The 22,494-nt window shown below is 39.7% G+C and overlaps 1 protein-coding gene across 2 annotated transcripts; it reads right to left on the bottom strand.

The window, feature by feature from the left end:
* Positions 1-1,258: 1,258 nt before the first annotated feature.
* PNLIP (pancreatic lipase) lies at positions 1,259-20,685 on the bottom strand. 2 transcript variants are annotated; one of them, XM_065920128.1, is made up of 12 exons: positions 20,640-20,685; positions 18,916-19,085; positions 18,062-18,184; positions 16,057-16,191; positions 12,484-12,595; positions 11,125-11,244; positions 10,891-11,010; positions 10,259-10,377; positions 6,279-6,408; positions 4,836-4,944; positions 3,579-3,743; positions 1,259-1,322 (listed from the first exon to the last, which is right to left on the bottom strand). In XM_065920128.1, exons 1-12 carry the CDS (start codon positions 20,683-20,685, stop codon positions 1,259-1,261), a joined length of 1,413 nt encoding a protein of 470 aa, XP_065776200.1. The 2 variants fall into 2 exon arrangements, with proteins under 2 accessions (XP_065776200.1, XP_065776201.1); XM_065920129.1 differs by having other exon boundaries at positions 18,931-19,085.
* Between the last annotated feature and the right edge of the window lie 1,809 nt (positions 20,686-22,494).

Genomic DNA, 22,494 nt, shown 5'->3' with positions numbered 1-22,494 from the left:
ACTACGTATAGATATCTTGTCATCTCATAAGACAATGATCTTTACGTTTTAGGGGAAGAGAAGGTTGGTTCAAGCTGGGTTCTAGGAGGCCTTTAATTTCAAAGAAGTTTTTGTCTTGAAAAATCTGTTTTCTAAGTCTTTTCCACAGCCTGGACCCTCAGCTACATTTGTTTGAATCACAATTCAAAACATCCCTTGACCTGCTTGAATTTCTCCCTGTGTTTGTTGTAAAGGAAAGTGGGGTGCAAGACTTTGCCTTATCATCTGTCAACTATTGACTTCTTTCTTTTTCTTTTATCAGAGATGCCCTATCTATGGGAAGTGAATTCAGATTCTGAGTGTATCTTAAGACTTCCCAAAGCCCTTGATGGCCATTGGTAGAGTTCCACCAGTTCTTGTGGACTGACTACTAAGTAAAAGTCTCATAGCAGTAGACCTGGTGCCAGTTGGGGAAAATTAGGCCCCGAAGTCTATAACTTTTGTAGGGTGTGAGAGAATTTCCAAAACAGCCCCAACTTTCAGAATCCCAGAGTAGGAAAGTTCTGGGCCAGGTGGAGCAGGATTTAGATTAGAACATGATCAGAATTTGCACTCTGTGCAAGTACCAAAGGGACTGACATAAACCCCATATGCAGGTCAAGTCATTGCCTTTTTCAATGCCCTTTGGGGTCTCTGCTCATCATTATGGAAGTCTTTCATCATCTGATGGCCATGGACCAGGCACTGGGTCCACTCTTTGCTCATTGTGTATACTTAGTACCTAGCAGAGTGCCTTACACACAGTATGTGCTCAACAAGTGCTCCTTGGGGGAATAAATGGTCAATCAAGACCCATTTAGTCCCACCTCCTACAACTCCTCTGTCTAAACATGGTCCACAACACATAACATATCATTTGATTAAAGATGATGGAAAAAGTGGCAAAGGTGGAGACTGATCACATATGCCCATAACCAACAGAAGGCTCATTCTGGACCTGAAGTCTTCCTTAAGTGATCAGAATGACATCGGTAACATCAATAATGAGCATGATGCCAGTATCGAGTAAACAATATTCCCAAGTTCAAATGCCAAGTAACATGTAGCAAGATTCAAGTTATTTGTGGTTCTTCAGACCAACTCCAAATTTTGGATCTTTAACCCTATTATCCAGATATTTCACTGGAAATAATGGACATGATAGCAAAAAAAAGGAATGTATTGCTTTACCACCAGACTTTATTAGCAGTAAGATTCAGTATTCACATGGCCGCAGTTCCTAACATGGGTTGAGGGTGAGCAGAACCTCTTCCCTCACAGTGTCTTGGCTACAGAAGTCAAACCTGGGGAGAGAAAACAAGACGTCAGCCCTTCCTGTCTCACAGTTGGCGTGTCACCTGAGATGACAGCCTCTTCTCTGCCCTCAGTCTGAGTGAGTGTGACCCCTTATGCCTGAGACTAGATACTGGCTGAGGGGATACCTCTTGGGTATAAAGGACTGCATTTTCCTTTCCAATTTTAGGCCGTGACTATGCAATAGCAGACAGAAAAGATATTATTGGACTCTCAAAAGACAGGGAAGGTCCACCAGTCACATCCCCGGAGCACCTACTAAATATGGCATGTTGTCAGTGAATGCAGTGAGGAAGAAGAGGGTTGACAGAATGACAAGAAATCAGCCAGAGTTTTTTAAAAAAAGGAAAAAGAAAGAAGCCAGAGTAAAAATCCTGAGGTCCTGGTGTTACACTGGTCAGGTGTTCTCATTTTAATTCAATATTCGACTGAAATGATAATTTTGCTCACTAAGACTGAATGATACTTAGGAGGCTCATTTTCTTACTGGGGTGGGTTGCCATGCCCTCCTCCAGAGGATTTTCCCATCCCAGGGATCGAACCCGGGTCCCCTGCATTGCAGGCAGATTCTTTACTATCTGAACCACCAGGGGAGTCCAACAAAATATGTAAACATATGTAAAGTGCATGAGGCATAAAAAAATGCTTAGAAAAGACTCTTTTCTCTTCATTTTCTTCCTTGTAATGTAATGGCTAGCAGATGTGCAAATAGCAAATTAAAAGTTAAAAACTAATCTTGAAAGCGTCACAAGAAACGAAGAGCGCACTATAAATAGCAATAAGGTTGAATTGAATTTCTTTTGGGGTAGTGAAGAATTTGCGGAAGTCAGATTTCCTGCCCCTGAATTGTGGCTTTGAGCCTTCATTGAATTATCTGTAAAATGGGGGTATTAGTAGCACTTACCTCCCATTATCACCATCAAGAGCGTAAACATAACCAGTGTTTTGAAATGTTTCTCCTGTCCTTTGCAATCTCTCCTTCCCATCCTATTCCACTCACAGCCTTGGCTAGTTTCCTCACATATGTGTGCTGATCAGCAGGCTACTGAGTACTTAAGGAAATTTTCCAGCTCTCTGAGATTCCCTCTCTGAAGCTTTCTCCTTGCTGGTACTCAGTCCTATGAAATCTACTTGTCTTGGATTTTCTGGATTCTCAGATCTGTTTCTTCAGGTCAGGTAGTGGGCTCTGCCTGAATTTTTCCTCTTTGTGGGACATCCTGGTTACTCTCTTAAGGCTGTAAGCCAGGACAATTTCAAGACTACATTATTTGTTTATTATCTCTCAGCAGTCACTTCCCTTTGTTGCCTAATGTTCAGTATCTTGAAAACTGTGGTTTGATATATTTTGTCTGAATTTCTGTCTGTTTCAGGGGGAAGGTCAATCTGGTCTCTTGTGTCTCCATCTTTTCCAGAACCAAAAGCTCCTCTCTGGACTTACAGGAGGACTGAATGATATGATGGAAGAAGCCACATAACCCCGTACCTCAGAATCGGGCTTTATACTCAATACACTGGGCTGATATCGGTACTTTTATGAGTATCGTCATTCTCAACTCACTGTTTCTGGTGATTCACTATGGTAAATGTCCTTTGATTCACACACACTTTAGTCTTGATTAGAACCAAGGGTTGATCTTTGTCTTCACTAAAAGGGCCAATGATACAGGACAACCTATTTGTGTTCTTTGATACATTGCATGTTTTCCTGGTAATTGAAGTGGTGATTTGGTGAATCCAGGAAGTTTGGGGAAGATACACATATTAAGCACACACATAGCACAAAGCATAATTGCTAAATGAAATCAATCTTTTCACGTTAGGATCATGAAACAAGATTCTCAATTTAACACTTAATTTGTATCAGATCACACAATGAAAGTGAAAGCCACTCAATAGTGTCTGACTCTTTGTGATCTGTATAGTCCATGGGATTCTCCCGGACAGAATGCTGGAGTGGCTAGTTGTTTCATTCTCCACCAGGGATTGAACCCAGGTCCCCCTCATTGCAGGCAGATTCTTTACCAGCTGAGATACTAGAGAAACCCATATGGTCATCCAGAAATCTATTAAAGTTGTTTTCCTAAAGTTCTACACTTTCTCCCAAAGAAATAAAAGGTGTTAGGAGGCAGCTATTGCTGAGACAGAGGAGAACCACTGCAGATTATTTAACTTAAAGTTGCTTTTCAGTGGGAGTAGAATCATAAATGTGACAATGCTTCCAATCTCTTTGGATTTATATTACTTACACTTGTCCATCGTTTGTTTCCACACTGATCTTGGATGCTCCCACTTTGGGTAGAGTTGGGTTGATCACATTGTTGTACCAAAGAAATTTAACCTTTTGCAAAACTCCAACTTCCACATCTGAGTCAAATTCACTGGATTCAGTATTGTCTGGTTTGAGAGTACCACTTGGGAGTGAAGTTAAACACATACATGAACATACATAAATACACACACACACACACACACATATATATGTTTCTAAAACCATCTTACAATGTATCTCTAGTAAGATGATTGATAGCACATTTGTCAGTCTAATGGTTGAATAAATATAGACATGTATGCTTAGTCAGTGGTAGTTCATTTGCCATCAATAACTCATATTACTTTAAAGTCAGCCTTCCTTTGATAAAACTTCAAACATATTTTAGTCACAATCCTCCCACAATTTAATAAATGATGACATCATGATGTCATTCCAGTTTTTTCATGGGTAGAATAATTATTTAGTGATTATAAATCAGATGCCATACATCAAAATAAATAACTGTGGTTTTCTCAGGAAATAGTAGGGAAAAAATTTAGGACCAGCATTCTAAAACATATTAAGACACAAGGGTGAAATAATATCTTCCTTTTAATGACACATGGCATTTCTATAGTTCTGAAGGGGTTCAGAGCAAGTCTCTCCAGAATGTGCCACTTTGGCAGGTGGACTATTTTGAGCTGAAGAAAATCAAGATTTGCCAGATTCAAGAATAACTTCTGCTTTTCCCTTACCTGCCTAAAAGAATTTAGATAGAAGGCCTGGTTCAGGAAGAGAAATATCACCTGAGATAAGAACAAGGAATATGGCCTGGGTGTGATAAGCTGGCAGGGAGCTCGGTTGGGCCTGGAGATCCAAATTCCTCTCCATGTCCCGTTGGCTCTGTCCGGCACAGCAAGCCTTTGTTCACCAGATATTTGGTCTTCCCATCTTCCTTTCTTCCCTTTCAAGTCCCAGACCCCTGCTCCCTTCTCCTTAGCTCAGAGTGGCATATAAGCCTCAATTGTTTGATTGTAGGTCTCATATTACAGGAGCCCCATATGTACATCATTAAATTAGCTTTTCTCCTGTTATCTGTCCTATGTTAATTTTATTACTAGACTAGCCAAAGAGCCAAGAAAGGTAAAGCAAAAACTTTCTTTCCCTGCATTCCCATGTGGTAATGAATAAGCTCTTATGTCTATGACATACATTGTATGTATGAAGGATTCCAATTAACAAGCTTACTTACTTGAAAATTTCGTACTGCTTAGAGTTTCCTTTATCTCCAAACAAAGAAACTAGTATGTGTCCTGTAACTCTCTTTCCAGACAGTGTGACGGTCACCTTATACCTCCAACCTACAAAAGGGAAATATTTGCAAAATATCAACTTTTAGAAAAATTACTCCGAAAACAGGATTCCATTACTGCTGAATTTTGAATAATTTTTGTCTGGTTTTGGTAGTTCTAATCAAATAGTGATGGATACTCCTTTAACTAAATGTTCAGAGGGCTAACAATAGGGGGTAGGGGAGGAACACAGACTCTTCCCAAGGTCAAAAGATTTCAAGCCAAGGGACTAAGTAATATATTTTGCTTTCAACTTTTTAAATCTAACAATGTATTCTGGATCTTAAAAGAACTTTATATTAAAAGATAATGTAAAAAAATAAATAAAAAATAAAAGATAATGTGATATTTCATCAGTTTATTTCATTTTTATAGATCACAGAAGTTAAGAGTACTATCATCTTTTGGTCTTAAATAATCTACATTTATCTCAAATATTCTATAAGTCAACTTTCCATCATCACTGGAATTGTATTGACTTATGGTAATCATTTTATAATACTAGTCAATAGTGAATTGCCATTTTTTGCCATTTAGAGCTGGCCTGGGCCAAATTGGGAAGGCAATAAAATTTAGCTTTAGTTTTTATTATGCAGTTAACCCTATTAACTCCAATACAAATAGTTTTCCTCCTCTACTACCCCAGAAAAGAAACCCAGGGTCTGTTCCCAAGCCTCACCATTCCCACATCCTCTGATTTCCATCACCCATGGCGTCTACAATCCTGATATCTCTTGAATCTGTCACCTCTTTTCCATTTCCATAATCTCTGCTATCTCTCTCATGGGTTACTTTTCTGTTTGTAAAAAAACCTCATAATTTTGCACAGTTAAACTTTTAACAGAGTATGAAGCAGCTGGAGCAGAGGAAGCCTCCTGAATTCAGCACCAGTATCAATTGTGGAGAAATTTATTTTTGTATCTTTTGATATCATGCATGCATGCCTTCTCAGCTGCTCAGTTGTGTCTGACTCTTTGCCACCCCATGGACTGTAGCCCACCAGGCTCCTCCGTCCATGGGATTTCTCAGGCAAGAATACTGGAGTTGGTTGCCATTTCTTCCTGCAGGAGACCTTCCCCACCCAGGGACTGAACTTGCGTCTCTTATGTCTCCTGCATTGGCAGGTGGATTCTTTACCATTGTGCCACCTCGGATCAGGCTCTAAATTCCGTTCTGCCCCTCAAATTTAGCCATGTTTACAGTAAGAATGGCATTGAAATGTTTCTCCATTTTGGAGAGGAGTGTTTAAAACTTTTGTGCAGAAAAGCAATTTCACACATTTCCACTGGACATGATAAAATACATAGTATTGAGAATTTGAGACAAATAAAATAGGAACTTACGGGCAAAATTGCTGGCATCACCAGTGTTTAGATAAAACGTCTGGCCCTCTGATTTTGTTTTCCCAGGGAATCTGTCAGCATAATGACCCATCTGGGGGCAGCCGTCACTTGGACAGGGGAAGCACTTGTCCTAGGGAATATAAGCAAATGGTGAACAAGGATGTGCTTTTTAAAAATAGCATACTATCTTATTCTATGTATTGTTGAATTCTCAAATACTCTAATCCAAATCCTGTTCTGACAGTAACAGAAGATTTTTTTTTTTTAACAGAAGATTTTAACGGTGTCTCAACAAAGGTTAAAAATGAGTCTCACTATTTACAACAATAAATCAGCTATTTCACTGTTAAATAACACAATATTAAGAAAAAATTATAAAAGCCACTTAAGATAATTTATACATATATATATATATAACCTTTTCTCTTTGCCTCTCTTAAGTTGCTTCCGTTGCCCCAAGACACCCCTCTTGTTTTAGGTGGTCAGAATTTATTTTAGAAAAATTGGAAAAGAAAGAGCGAGGTGATAATCAGCTTCTGATATACAAAATAGAATCCACTGGGAGGACAATAGACTTAAAAGTCATTTTTCTCAATTTCTTTAGTTCCCATTTAGCATATCAAGGTCTGAAAGATTCAAATCTCAGAATTTTCCCAGTGTGAAGGGAAATTGTCCTAGTTGGTTATTAAGACTTAGCCATGAGGTGAAGGTCTGAAGAAGATGGATATCATATAGGAAAATATCCTTTCTTTTTGGATCAAGAATAGATGGGAAGAAAAGAGGGACAGAAATGAACAGGGGAGGTAGACAGGTAGAGAGATACAGAAGTTCCTACTATGAAAAGGCAAGGCTGCCCCACAGAAGAGGTGAGTGGTGAACTCCTGAATCAGTGGACCAGATGGGGCCTGGGCCAAATCTCAGGGTCTGCATCCAACGAAAGCTAAAGGGAAATGGAGTCAGTCCAGGAGAAATACCCAACCTGCAAGAGTGGACATGCCTAGATATCACCTGCAGATGGCAGCAGTGAGCCCATCAATGTGGTGGATCTCCCAAGTCTTCCTTTCTGACCCTACACACACACACACACACACACACACACACACACACACACACCCACCACCACCACCACCACCAATGTGGTGGATCTCCCAAGTCTTCCTTTCTGACCCTACACACACACACACACACACACACACACACACACCCCACCACCACCACCAATGTGGTGGATCTCCCAAGTCTTCCTTTCTGACCCTACACACACACACACACACACACACACACACACACACACCCCACCACCACCACCACCACCACCAAGATCATCCTGCCCAACACACACACACACACACACACACACACACACACACCACCACCACCACCACCACCACCAAGATCATCCTGCCCAACACACACACACACACACACACACACACACACACACACACACACCCCACCACCACCACCACCACCACCACCACAACCACCAAGATCATCCTGCCCAATACCAACTTGGATATAGGTGGCCCAAAGGCTGAGAAATCTGCAAAACTGAAAATGCTTTCCTATAAAGGTGTCTGAGCATCACCTAAAAGGACTGTTTATATTACTGAATCAGGTTAAGTTTTAACTGGATGAAATTTAAAGCTTCTGTGTTGTTTGTTTTCCCCATTACCTAGAAAATGGAGTTTGGGAATAAAATAAAAATAAAGAAGCCAGGATGTTATTGTTGTACATGCAAGCTATATGGTGAATAAATATGTACCCATCTCTTTTCCCTTACACATAAGAGCTAACATTTGTTGAGTGCTAATTATTATATCTTAGTTTCTGGGCTAAGTAATTAGAACATGTTATCTTATTAATTCCTACCAAATATATGGAATTTACCATTTTATTTACATTTTAAAATAAAGAAAGTGATTTAGAGAAGTTGAATGTTTTGCCCCAAATCATTCACCTTTTTAACTGTGGAACTAGGAATCAGATCCTCTCTCTTCATTGTTAAAGTATATCTGCTTGATAATTATAACTTCACATGGCATGTTACTTGAAAATTTACATGTCTAAATATGTACAAATGCATATTAAATATTGTACATAGTAAATATGTACATATGTTACATATTAAATAACACACAGTATACATTTTTATTTGAAAAAATTATAGTGAAAGGAAAAGCAATAGTAAAAAAAAAAAAAAGGCAACTGATATGTTATATTCAAGATCAGGGCTTCCCAAGTGGCCCTAGTGGTAAGAAACCTGCCTGCCAATGCAGGAGACAAAAGAAACATAGTTTCATCCCTGGGTCAAGAAGACCCCCTGGAGGAGGGCAGGGCAACCCACTCCAGTATTCTTGCCTGGAGAATCCCATGGACAGAGGAGCCTGGCGGGCTACAGTCTATATGGTTGCAAAGACTTGGGCACGACAGAAGCGACTTAGCACATAGACACACATTCAAGATCAGATTTAAGTATCCTAACTTAGAAATCCCTTTTCTCCTTTCCTTTTTGCTTCTCTTCTTTTCACAGCTATTTGTAAGGCCTCCTCAGACAACCATTTTGCCTTTTTGCAATTCTTTTCCATGGGGATGGTCTTGATCCCTGTCTCCTGTCAAGGCTGTATATTGTCACCCTGCTTATTTAACTTATATGCAGAGTACATCATAAGAAACGCTGGGCTGGAAGAAGCACAAGCTGGAATCAAGATTGCCAGGAGAAGTATCAATAACCTCAGATATGCAGATGATACCACCCTTATGGCAGAAAGTGAAGAAGAACTAAAGAGCCTCTTGATGAAAGTGAAAGAGGAAAGTGAAAAAGTTGGCTTAAAACTCAACATTCAAAAAACTAAGATCATGGCATCTGGTCCCATCACTTCATGGCAAATAGAAGGGGAAACAGTGGCTGACTTTATTTTTGGGGGCTCCAAAATCACTGCAGATGGTGACTGCAGCCATGAAATTAAAAGATGCTTACTCCTTGGAAGGAAAGTTATGACCAACCTAGATAGCATATTAAAAAGCAGAGATATTACTTTGCCAACAAAGGTCCGTCTAGTCAAGGCTACGGGTTTTCCAGTGGTCATGTATGAATGTGAGAGTTGGACCGTGAAGAAAGTTGAGCGCCGAAGAATTGATGCTTTTGAACTGTGGTGTTGGAGAAGACTCTTGAGAGTCCCTTGGACTGCAAGGAGATCCAATCAGTCCATCCTAAAGGAGATCAGTCCTGGGTATTCATTGGAAGGACTGATGCTGAAGCTGAAACTCCAATACTTTGGCCACCTCATGCAAAGAGCTGACTCATTGGAAAAGACCCTGATGCTGGGAGGGATTGGGGGCAGGAGGAGAAGGGGGCGACAGAGGATGAGATGGCTGGATGGCATCACCGACTTGATGGACATGAGTTTGAGTAAACTCCGGGAATTGGTGGTGGACAGGGAGGCCTGGTGTGCTGTGATTCATGGGGTTGCAAAGAGTCGGACACGACTGAGCGACTGAACTGAACTGGACTGAACTTAGATATCCAGAGGTTACCAAAAAAGATGATTAAAAAAAAAAAATCTGGGCAATTACGTGATTGCACAGAAATGTCCACACACCCACAATCCTATTCGTTTGTAAGGTTAACATTTAAGACAGGTTTTCCATGATCATCAGTGTCCTGTGGCCATAGCTCAGGTTTCCAGAGACAATGTCTGCCCTTCGAATTATTTCCAAAGCAAGTTTTCACATTTACCCAACACACACAGAAGTGATAAAGAACAAGGTGGACGCAGGCATTTCAGTTTACAAGTTCAATTCTCTAAAGTTCTCCCTTGCCTTATCACTATTACAATAAACACATATGATTGAAAGCATAAATAAGGTATCAGTCATATAGTAACATTCACTGAGAGCATACTGGGTGCGGTGAACCGCACCAGTCATGAGAAGTGATGGTCACAAAACCCTTCAGGTGCAAGAGACGATGTACTTACTGCACTGAAAGCAGTGTAAGAGGCACAAGGAAACCCAGCAAAGCCATCAGGGTTGAGGATGCTGTCAGCATAATACTTGTAGCTTCTTAAGTGATTACAGGCCACAAAGTCACGCGTTCCTTTGAAATCAGACATGATTACACATCAGAGACAGATGTTATTTTTCCAAGTTAATGTCATGTTTGGAACATAGTTGTTGAATAGGTTTCTCTAATTAGTGCAAACTCCTGGCAGTCACAGAACAAAATCATTTATGAAGGGTTGTTATTATTTGAGATGCAATCAGAAGTTAAGATTATAATAGTTATGCCTATAGTTCATTCAGATGAATGAAATGGAAAAATAACTCTAGGAAGAAAAGATCCATCCATATAGATACAAGTATAATGTAGTAATATATTCCCTGAATTAGATTCTCGGAAAGCTGAATACAAGTACATTTTCTTTCCTGTAGTCTGCTCATGTCCACTTCTCCCAGTGAAAATGTGTATCATGGGGATACAATGAAGAGTCCTTTGGTAATAGAAAATGTGACACCTGTACCATATCAAAATATGTAGTATGCTTACCAAAAGAAAACACAGATTCCGCCCCCTAGGAAATCTCCTTATGTACATAATAAATAGGTTTACCTTCCCAGATCCCATCTATGTCAACAATCTGAGACAGAGCATTCTTCTGACATCCAGGCATTTCTTTTCCTCCATTTGGGAAGAAATCTAGGTGGCCCACAACTTGGCTCATTCCAAACCCTGAGAAATTTTAAAATATGGGAAAGTTGACATCAACATACAGACTCAAAACACTCTAAAATGCTCATGTGTAAATTCAAAAAACACTCCAGGAGGATGAATTTAAGGACTCACCCAGGTTGGGGATCATTGGGGCAGCGTCTGTGTGAATTACATCCACAAACTGGGCATCGCTGGGGTCCAATCGGACCAATTCAGGTGTACCCTCAAAGCAAGGCTCCGCTGGATCCAACCCTAAAACAGACAGGATGTATCATATCAGTGTCTTATCAGTGGACAGGCATGTTTACCTCTCTCGCCAGTAACATACCCAAGTGCACGCACAGGTGGTAATCATGAGTAGTGTGTGCAAAGAGATGAGTCAGTTCTTCCATAACGTACCATTTTCTGAAAGGAAATCTATGTCTAATTCACTATTTGCTTTTAAGTGAATTTTCCTTGAGCCATGGAATATTCATGGATACTTAGTCACTGGGTCAATTCCGTCACTAGCGTAGTTACAACAAAAGAGGCCAGACTCCAGGAGACAGCACGGGACTCCTAAGAGACTTTCAGGCTAAAAAAGTTCCACCTACACTAACTCCCCTGAGGGCAAGGATCTTGGCATTCACAGTCACTGGGACTACAGCTTGACACAGTGCCTGACTGAGCAGGTTCCACTGGACATTAATGGACTGTGAAGAGGAAAGTTCTCTCCAACAAATTAAAGAGAGATATTCCAGTTGCCCTCACCAATCCAAATATAACCAGCTTACCTGAAGTATTAAAAAAGAGAATCAGGAGTTTGGGGACAGAGTCAGAAGATGCAAGAATAAGTAATCATACCCTGAAATAGCCACCTCTCAGATCCAGGAGAGCAAAGCCTTTCTTAGAAAGTTACAAGGTTTTTGCAGGACCTGGGTATCCAACACGTGACTCCACTGGCTAAATGCAATCAGTCTGAGATCGATAAAATAATACTGTTGACCTAATTAGCAGCTTGAGCTCTGCCAGCCCAGGCACCCAGACTATCTGTCCCCACCACTTGGGTTGTGGTTGATTAGATCAGAATAATTACCAATTGCTGTGAAGCAGAATATAACTGATGAATACATTTTTTATCTCTTTGGCTTTAATTCTATTTATTCTATTATTTATGCTATTTATTTTATTCACTAAACTCATCCTTTGTGAATATCTGATAAAGAGAAAGTAGATATGAATAAGACCGCCAGATGTTCTTAATTCACGTTTTAGTTACATGTGGGTATTTATATGCTAAACAGGGCTCTGTAGGCCCAAGATCAGTATTAATAAACAATTAATAAGGTCTCAGAACACACTGATTTCTCTGATCCTGTGACCTAATTCGGAAAAGGTAAAAACTTGTCTTCTCAGGTGAGAAACAGGTCTCTCTGTCAAATTTTTGTCCTTGTAGACCCCATGTAGGCTTCACTTAGTCCAATTTTGCAGTGTTTTGCTGTTCTGACCTACCTGTGATACGTCCAATAGCCCCACTGGTCCTCCTGCCTGCCTCCCCGGCAGCGTGGGCTCCCAGGCTGTGGCCAATGACGTGGACGTCAGAAAGTGAGTATTCAAATGATGACTGTCGAAAAGAAAACTCCTTCAGAATGTTTTCAGACTGGCAAACTTCAAGATGCGCAGAAAAGAGAAAGCTCTGAAAACTCAACTTTTAAGAAGACATGCTGCCCCTTCAAAACAATCAATTTTCAGGAATTCTTTTCATTTATAATAGAAAATGGCGATGGTTTAGTGCTTAAACTGGTGGAAATAGTACTCTCTTTTATTGTTTCACTACATAGAGCAAACTTTTGATGGTATGAGAACTTGCTGTCTTGAGGCGATGAAGCAAGTATTTGGATTAGAAAATAATGATTCTTCAACACATGATGTTGGGAAAACTGGACGGTTACATGCAAAGGAATAAAACTGAACCACTTTCTTAAACCATACACAAAAGTAAACTCAAAATGGATTAGAACTTAAATGTAAGACCTGAAACCATAAAATACCCGGAAGAAGCATAGGAACTACATTCTTTGACATCCATCTTAGCAACATTTTTTTGGATGTGTCAAAAGCAGGCAAAAGAAACAAAAGCAAAAATAAACAAATGGAATTAGTCAAACTGAAATGCTTTTTCACGGTGAAGGAAACCATCAGCAAACCAAGAAGGCAACTTATTAGATGGGAGAAGATATTTGCAAATTATATATTCCATAAGAGGCTGACATTCAAAACAGACAAAGAGCTCACAACTCAATATAAAAAATTCAAATAATCTGATTAAAAAATGAAGGGAGGACCTGAATAGACATTTTTCCAAGTCAGACATACAGACGGCCAACAGACAGATGAAAAGATGTTCAACATTACTAATCATTCAGTTCAGTTCAGTCGCTCAGTCGTGTCTGACTCTGCAACCCTAAGGATTGCAGCATGCCAGGCCTTCCTGTCCATCACCAACTTCAGGAGCTTACTCAAACTCATGTCCATCAAGTCGGTGATGCCATCCAACCATCTCATCTTCTGTCATGCCCCACTTTCATCTCCTCCCACCTTCAATCTTTCCCAGCATCAGGGTCTTTTCAAATGAGTTGGTTCTTCACATTGGATGGCCAAAGTATTGGAGTTTCAGCTTCAGCATCTTTCCTTCCAGTGAATATTTAGGACTGATTTTCTTTAGGATGGACTGGTTGGATCTCCTTGCAGTCCAAGGGACTCTCAAGAGTCTTCTCCAACACAACAGTTCAAAAGCATCAATTCTTTGGTGCTCAGCTTTCTTTATAGTCCAACTCTCACATCCATACATGACTAGTGGAAAAACCATAGCTTTGACTAGATGGACCTTTGTCAGGAAAGTAACGCCTCTTCTTTTTAATATGCTGTCTAGGTTAGTCATATCTTTTCTTCCAAGGAGAAAGCGTCTTTTAATTTCATGGCTGCAGTCACCATCTGCATTGATTTTGGAGCCCCCCCAAATAAAATCTGTCACTATTTCCATTGTTTCCCCATCTATTTGCCATGAAGTGATGGGACCAGATGCCATGATCTTAGTTTTCTGAATGTTGAGTTTTAAGCCAACTTTTTCATTCTCCTCTTTCACTTTCATCCAGAGGTTCTTTAGTTCTTCACTTTCTGCCATGAGGGTGGTGTCATCTGCATATTTGAAGTCACTGATATTTCTCCCGGCAATCTTGATTCCAACTTGTGCTTCCTCCAGCCCAGTGTTTCGCATAATGTACTCTGTATATAAGTTAAATAAGCAGGGTGATGATATACAGCCTTGACCTACTCCTTTCCCGATTTGGAACCAATCTGTTGATCCATGTCCAGTTCTAACTGTTGCTTCTTGACCCACATACAGATTTCTCCGGAGGCAGGTCAGGTGGTCTGGTATTCCCATCTCTTGAAGAATTTTCCACAGTTTGTTGTGATCCACACAGTCAGAGACTTTGGTGTAGTCAATAAGGCAGAAGTACATGTTTTTCTGAAACTCTCTTGCTTTTTTGATGATCCAACGGATGTTGACAATTTGATCTCTGGTTCCTCTGCCTTTTCAAAATGCAACTTGAACATCTGGAAGTTCGCGGTTCATGTATTGTTGAAGCCTGGCTTGGAGAATATTGAGCATTTCTTTGCTAGCATGTGAGATGAGTGCAATTGTGTGGTACTGTGGCCATTTCTGACTGAAAAAGGTTACTAATCATTAGGTAAGTGCAAATCAAAACTACAGTGAGACAACACCTCATACTTGTCAGACCAGCTATTATCAAAAAGACGACAGATATCGAGGGTTGGCAAGGATATGGAGAAAAGGGAATCCTCAAGTATGTCAGTGGGAATGTAAATTGATACAGCCACTATGGAAAATAGTATGGAGGTTCTTTAAAAATTAAATATAGAACTATCATATGGTCCAGCAATTCCGCTTCTGGGTATTGTTTCTAAGAAAATGAAAACATAAATTCCAAAAGATACGTGCGCTCGTGTGTTCATTGCAGAATTATTTGCAGCAGCCAAGCTATGGAAACAACCTCAGGGTGTATCAGCAGGTGCATAAAGGAGCCTCGGTACAGACACACTGTGTTTCACTGAGCTCGGTTTTATTGTGTTTCACAGACACTGTGGGTTTTTTTGTTTGTTTGTTTTTTACAAGCTACAGCGTTTGGCAACTCTGCTTTGAACAAGTCTAACTGCCATTTTCCCAACAGCATCTGTTCACTTTGTGTTTCTGTGCCACTTTTTGGTAATTGTCAGAATATTTCAAAATTTTCACTATCATAGTATTTCTTATGGTGATCAGTGACCTTTGATATTACTACTGTAATTGTTTTGGGGTGCCACAAACCTCACTCATGTGGATGGTCAATTTAATCAATAAATGTTCTGCTAGCTCCACCAACCAGATATTGCAATTATATATATTGACACATGAAACTAATGGAATATTGTGTGTCAACTTTCCTTCAATTTTTAAAAAAAGTAAAAGAAAAAAAATTAAACAAGAAAGACAAGAAAAGAATAATGAAAGCAATTACTTAAGCATTTTCAAGTTTCATATTTTCTCAGTTTTTAGTTACCCAATCAGGTTAACTTGTTATCACTGTGCTTCTCTTCAAACAAACAAACGAAACCCCTAGTTTAATTATCACGTCAACTTGGCTTAATAACTGGTTATGTTAAAAGAGCTAACAGTGAAATTCAGTAGAAAGACCTTACCTGGTTGCTTGAATAATAGCACTTAGAATTAGTTTAATTTTATTTTTCTTTTATTTTTATTTTTTTAAATTTTAGTTTTTTTTTTTTTTTCAGTGGGTTTTAGTTTAACTTTAACTTAACAGGCAATGAATTGATGAAGTTCAAATTGATTTAATTGATGAAGCTTAAATAAAGATTTTTTTTTTGCATTTTTCTCTTCAATCAAGGAGAATGCAACTCTCTATAGAAAAGTATTTTATCAATTCTCATACACGCAGCAATTTTGGGGGAAGAGAATTCAGAGAACCATGTTCATGGGCTTTTATATAACCCAGAGTTACTTACCTTAAGAAGATCCACTAAATATGCCACCTCTGCACCCACAATCCGGATGTTCTGTGTGGCTTGTGTGTACCCTGTGCGGGAGCCGCCTTTCCAGTCCACACAGATGCAGTTCACACTTTCCACGGTAAACAGGTTCTGGTGGGAGGGACACAATAAATAGGTAAATAATTCAGGATCTTAACTAACTACTAATTAACACACTTGAAGACTAGGATAAATTCTCTTCTTGACCTACACAATATCAAGCTCGCTTTTTAACTAGAAATCAGTAAACAAAACTTCTGTTACAGTTATGGAATACTTTTTAAAGCTTAATACGGGCTCTAAACTAGAGGTTTGGCCATAATGGGAAATGGATTCTTGGGATGTCTACAACAACAGATGCGTGGATGTTTGTTTCGGGGAAAAGTGTATAAAATGTGGTACAGTGGTTTGTCTCATGATCACATCATCGATTTCACAAGACTACATTGTCGCTTACTAGAATGCACCCCAGGACATCACCTGTCTTTTTCACTGATGTATCCTCAGTGCCTCAGATAGTTCCTGGCATACAGTAGGTATTCAGTAAATATTTACTAAATGATGGAATAAGTGAAAGACTGTGTTAAGACCCTTTAAATAAAGATATTGAAGGCAAATGAATAGGCTTTTCCATGATGGAAAGATAAATCTAAGTTTTTGTATGAACGTGTAATATTGTACATCACTGAAGTTATTTCACAGAAAAATACAACCTTCCAGATATCTACTGGAAGTGAGGATCAGTGATAGTCTCATGAATGCTAGACCTGGCAGAAATTTTGTTTATTTGAGTATGTATTTATGCATATCCCCACCTTTTTGCCAAGAAGAATTTGAGAACGAAGCAATCTTAGAATCCATCTCCAAGTCTTTCATTTTACAGACAGTAAAATCCAAAGAGGGGAAACAATTTGCTAGTGTCCTGGTTAGCTAAGGATAGAGTCAGAACTGGAATTTAGGGCATTTGATCTTCTAATTTAACATACTCACTCCTCCATCTTGATGCTCAAAGCCGATCAAATGCAAGAAAAGCACAGCTGCGTTTGGGATCTCAAAAATAAACTATATATATATCTGAAAATCTACATACCTTTGGAGTTGAGAGTCGTAAACTTATTTTTTCTTCACTGTAGTATATAAATCTATTACTTACCTTGCCTCATTCCCCAGCTCAATAATCAACTATAAAGTATTTTAGAAGACAAGTTGTGACTTTACTGATTATTTCTAACCTTAACTGTCTTCAGAATCAGTCAAAACTCTTGGAGTTAATTCAGCCTTTAACTTGAGTTATAGGCAGGCCTGAACTAAGACCTCTAAAGAAAAGACTGCATCTTGGTGCCACAGTTGGCCACAAAAGCTTGATGAAGAAATGAATCAACAATAATGTTCCTCCAGCACTAGCAGTTACTCAGAAAATGTACTCTGTTTGATTTTCTGTCATTTAAATCTTCATTATCACAGGGCACATAGCCAAAGGCAAATTCAAGAAAATAGGATCACTACTGTTGAAACAACAGAAGCCAGAAATGAAAATCTACACAGTTTTTCAAGCTATCACTACCATAGGAGATCAAGGAGTAGCAAGTGAAAATCACAGGAAAATAATTAGTTTGGGCAAAATGAGCTATCTTAGTTCTTCACACAGAAATCAAAGCCTATTGAAGAAATGAAAGCTATCGACAACGCAACAAATGCTGCATCAATATGGCAGCATCTGTTGTGAAAATTTTGAAATATCTCTGTATTAGTTACTAAATAATCATTATCTAGAGCCACCACGTGCCTGCCAGCTTTGCTGGTCTGACCTCCACCCTGTGTCACCTCCTGGACCTCCTCTGGGAACCCCAGGCCCAGTGAGGTCAGAGGATACTCCAACCTCCTGCTGACAGGAATCTGTCCTCACTGGGTGGGGCCTTGCCTTCTATGTTGTTAATTATCACCCTGGAAACAAACTTCCTTAAGAGATTTACAGTCTCACCTTGCAAATACTCTGCAGCCAGTTTTCATCTCCCTTGTCTGTGAATCCATGAATAACAAAGCGGGTTTTTCTATTTGTTTTGAAATTGGAGCTTGCAATGATTGATGCATCTGCAACGATTTCCTGTTTGGGGGAGAAAAATGTTTAACGTCAAGTTTCTGAGAGTATCCAATAGGACTGCCTGTATGAGGAGGGAAGTGGCAGGTGGGAGGAGGCTACTGAGTCTCGGAGTCCTTGGGAGTAGAGTCTCTCGTTACAACCAAGCTATTTCCAAACGTTACCAAGTCACTACTTTCCAGATGTCGTAAAATTTTTGCATTTGCTCTACTTGGGTAATATGTCTGCTATGATATTGGAGGCAGGGGATGAGATGATTAGATAGCATCACTGACTCAACGGACATGAATTTGAGCAAACTCCGGGAGGTGGTGAAGGACAGAGAAGCCTGGCGTGCTGCAGTCCATGAGGTCACAAAGAGTCAGACACGACTTAGTGACTGAACACAACAACACAATACTGGTGGTGGGGTCTTGTCTTTGACCAATGGAAAACTACATATGTATGTATTTTATAGATACAAAATATGTTGGGAGATTACACATGACATCTGGAGATTATATATAATAACCATTTTTAGAATATGGTATTAAATGTACCATAGAGGTAGAATAAGAATAATACCAAGTAAATGGATACTTTAAACAAGTTACCAAACGAGACTTTTATAAACAAGTTAGATGAAATAATACTTAAGCTCTCTGCCCTAAAAATCTCCACAGTGTGACTTGTTCTTTTTAGAAGACAAAATTCAGTATCCTTATTATATAAAACAGATGAAACTTAGTTCTGAAAACAATGAGCGTTCTTACTTGAAAGTTGTCTGGGTTCTCATTAGTGTACAGGAGGAAGCGAGTGTTGACTTCTTCTGGAGACCAAGGCAATACTTTGAGGGGTCTTTCTATAATTCCTGCCCAAGGGGAATCATCACTGAAGCAGCCAAGTCTATCGTAGCAGACCTCTTTTCCTGCAATCACACAGCAGTGTTAGTTTCAGCAGAATGCTCTTTTTAATGATCTCCCTGCCAATGTTTGAGTTAAATTACTTTTTGCGACATGTTTTCTTCTTCCACATCCTCAGATACCTTTTTATCCACACACTCACAAAACAACTTCAACACTCAACATCCCAGCTAAGGACATGCTGCTGCTTCTCGTTTCTACCACGTAGGACCGCCTCACTCCACTTCTGTCCCTGTCCGGTCCCATGCTAGGGCTTGATTAAGACTCTCAACTCAGATGTCTTCTTTGGGCCTCTGGTGCCCAAGAAAGGAGTAGCTTTGTGTCCCTAGGCCTTGGAGTAGGGGATGAAGTGCTTACCTTCTTGTAACCATCTGCTGACTTTGGGTTTGGAGTTGAGAGCTTAAGTTTCATGCAAATGCCCAAGCTTTATATATCCACCTGGGTGAGTATTTAGGTCTCACCCTATTGGATACATTTAGGGGCATCCTAGATTCTTGTGATGAAAAAGGCTGCTCACTAATAATCAAATATAAAGCCCATGGTGGGGCTTCCCTGGTGGCTCAGTGGTAAAATCTGCCTGCCAATGCAGGAGACACACATTCAATCCCTCATCTAGGAAGATTCCACATGCCATGGAGCAACTAAGCTCATACACCACAACTATTGAGCCTGTGCTCTAGAGCCCAGAAGCCACAACCCCTGAGTCCACGTGCCACAACTACTGAAGCCCCCACACTCCAGAACCCGTGCTCCACAAGAGAAGCCACGGCAATGAGAAGCCCACACACCACAACTAGAGAAAAGCCAGTGCAGCAACAAAGACCAACACAGCCAGAAATTAACTAATTAATTAATTTAATTAAAATTAAAAGAAAGTCCATGGGGTGACATAACTCTGCACTTGAATGTTAACCTCTGAAAGAACAACACAAAGGAAGGGTTATCCAGGAGTTATTCCATTAACATTAGGAGTAGCAGTTGTTGTGGGGGCTGCATTCTTGAAAACTTACTGTGTGTCAGGTACTAGGCAAGATGGTTTACATACATTATCATACCTACGTCTCACAATTATCTTACAGCGAGGTGGTACTATGTGCCCAGTTGACAGATGAAGATAGGGACGCACAGAGAGGTTAAGAATTTTGATCAGGGAAATACAGTTGTGGATGGTGGAACCCGGGTTCAAACTCTACACATGACTCCAAGCTAGGAGTGCTAAATTCAGAAAGAAAAATGCAAGTTAAATTGGAGTTTCAGATAAACAATACATTTTTATTGTAAGAATAGCAATAAACTTAAATTCTATTTTTTATAATGATAAATTTTACTATTTATATGACTGTAGCATATATTCTTGGTTTTATCTGAAATTCACATTTAACAGGACATCTTAGCTTTCACCTAGCAGCCTTACTCCCAATACCTATGCTCCTAATCATGGATCTCTCCTACTCACTTATTCCTCATCCTCATAGTAGCTTGAATTCAGCTGTTGTAGCCTTTCTTCCAAGTATTGAGCAGTAAGTCTCTTCCAGCATGACATAAATATTTTTTCTTACCTACGACTGTTCCCAGCCACAGTGAAAATGTCCAGATTAGCAGCATCTAAATAAAATTTTAAAATATAATTGAGTCCAGGGAAGTAAGTTTTTAAAAGATTGTCATAATACAAGTCTGAATGGGTAAATGTGAATAAATTAGACAATATGCTTCAGACTCACCGTGGCAGTTCTGTCGAGTTCTGCGCACAACCAGATAGCACCTAGAGGTCCTTTTATGGGCAAATCTTATCTTTTTGAGCAGTGCCATGGAAAATTAGCATGAGAAAAGAGGAGGTTCCAAGGATGTATTTCTAATTTTAGTCATAAATAAACCACGACTGATAGAGTAGGTAAAGTTTTCCACCATAGTTTTCGAAAGATGAGAAAACGGTAGATATGAATCGTTCTGTTTTAATGGGACTATAACGGTTAGAATCATCATAAGTTCATTGTAGTGAAGTTTCTGGTCTGTCCCTTTCTTAGTTTACAGTTTTCTAGGCTGGTCTGTGGGTATGTATGAAATTAAATTGTTTCCACGGATTTGACAGCCATAGTCTTGACAACAAATACTAAGAGCTTACCAGCTCATGCAATTTCGTACAATCTTGCCTTACCCTCCAAAACAATGAAATAGAGGCAATTCTTCAAGAGATTTCATTTCTTTGGGGAAAGCTGTTGATATTTTATTTTGATAGTCCATAGGAATAGTTTATTTCTCAACAATAACATGGAAGACAGAATAAATGAACTGATGAAAGGAACTGGGGGTACTTCTAAGAACATAGAGGTGAAATCAGTGACCCTATCACCAAATGAAATTACCCATAAGAGAAAAACCAAATTCAACTTGGAAGAAAATGGTCTGCGAAATAAAAATATGGAAGAGAAGTAGTTGATAGAAAAGAACTAGGATGTGTTCATTGGGTGACAGATTGCTTAAAATTAATTTTAGAAAGACTATGATAGGATACCATAATTTTAAGATACCACAGCATTTGGCCTGACAGCATCACAGATATTGGTTGAATGATTTGAAACAGCCACGTTTGTAGGTCAAAAATGGTCAAATAGTCTAGTTCCCTGGCAGAGTTTACAGATACAGAAAAAAGCACAAAATGATTTGTGCATGAAGAAAATTCAGGAAAGTTGAACAAGGGAAATATGAACACCAGGACAGAAGTTGCAAGGAAGGAATCCATGGATGGGAGCCGTGGCAAAGTCCCACTGATCCTTCCAGTCTCAGCATTTAATCCCATCCTTAGGGACTCTTTTCCAAACCTGATGAGGTTGGTTTCCCTCTCCCCTCTAGAAACACTTCCCCTAGCCTCACGTGACACCCATCACAAGTAGCTGTGGATCAGAAACTCTGACCAGGCTGGGATTCTCTAGGCCATGTCACATCTCAGTATCTAGCCAGGTTGGCACAAAGCGGTCCCTGAACACATCCCCCTTGAAAGAATGGCCAAACAAATGAGGGAATGAATACAAAAAACAATACAGTTTGAATCATTGCTTAGTAACAACTGCCTACACAAACTCACAGTAAAGAACTGTGATTTTTAACTTAAAACAAGCAAGCAAACAAACAAACAAACAAAAAAAAAGAGGTAGGGGAAACAAAGTTCACACTGGGGTTTCAGTTCAGTCAGTCACTCAGTCATGTTTGACTCTTGGCAACCTCTTGGACTGTAGCACGCCAGGCCTCCCTGTCCATCACCAACTCCCAGAGTTTACTCAAACTCATGTTCATTGAGTTGGTGATGCCATCTGACCATCTCATTCTCTGTCGACCCCTTCTCCTCCTCCTTCAATCTTTCCCAGCATTAGGGTCTTTTTCAATGAGTCAGCTCTTCGCATCAGGTAGCCAAAGTAT

This window comes from Muntiacus reevesi, chromosome 2 (assembly GCF_963930625.1).
Source record: "Muntiacus reevesi chromosome 2, mMunRee1.1, whole genome shotgun sequence".
In the NCBI taxonomy this organism is placed as follows: Eukaryota; Metazoa; Chordata; class Mammalia; order Artiodactyla; family Cervidae; genus Muntiacus; species Muntiacus reevesi.
The sequence above is the reverse complement of the archived record's forward strand: the minus strand, read 5'-3'. Positions and strand labels throughout refer to the sequence as shown.

Coding starts and splice junctions, on each gene's coding strand:
- PNLIP (XM_065920128.1), bottom strand. CDS start 20,685: ATGCTGCTAATCTGGACATTTTCACTGTGGCTGGGAACAGTCGTAG. Junction 19,086..20,639: donor GTGGCTGGGAACAGTCGTAG/GTAAGAAAAAAT, acceptor GTGTGATTGCAG/GAAAAGAGGTCTGCTACGAT. Junction 3,744..4,835: donor AAGCAGTACGAAATTTTCAA/GTAAGTAAGCTT, acceptor TTCACTCCCAAG/TGGTACTCTCAAACCAGACA.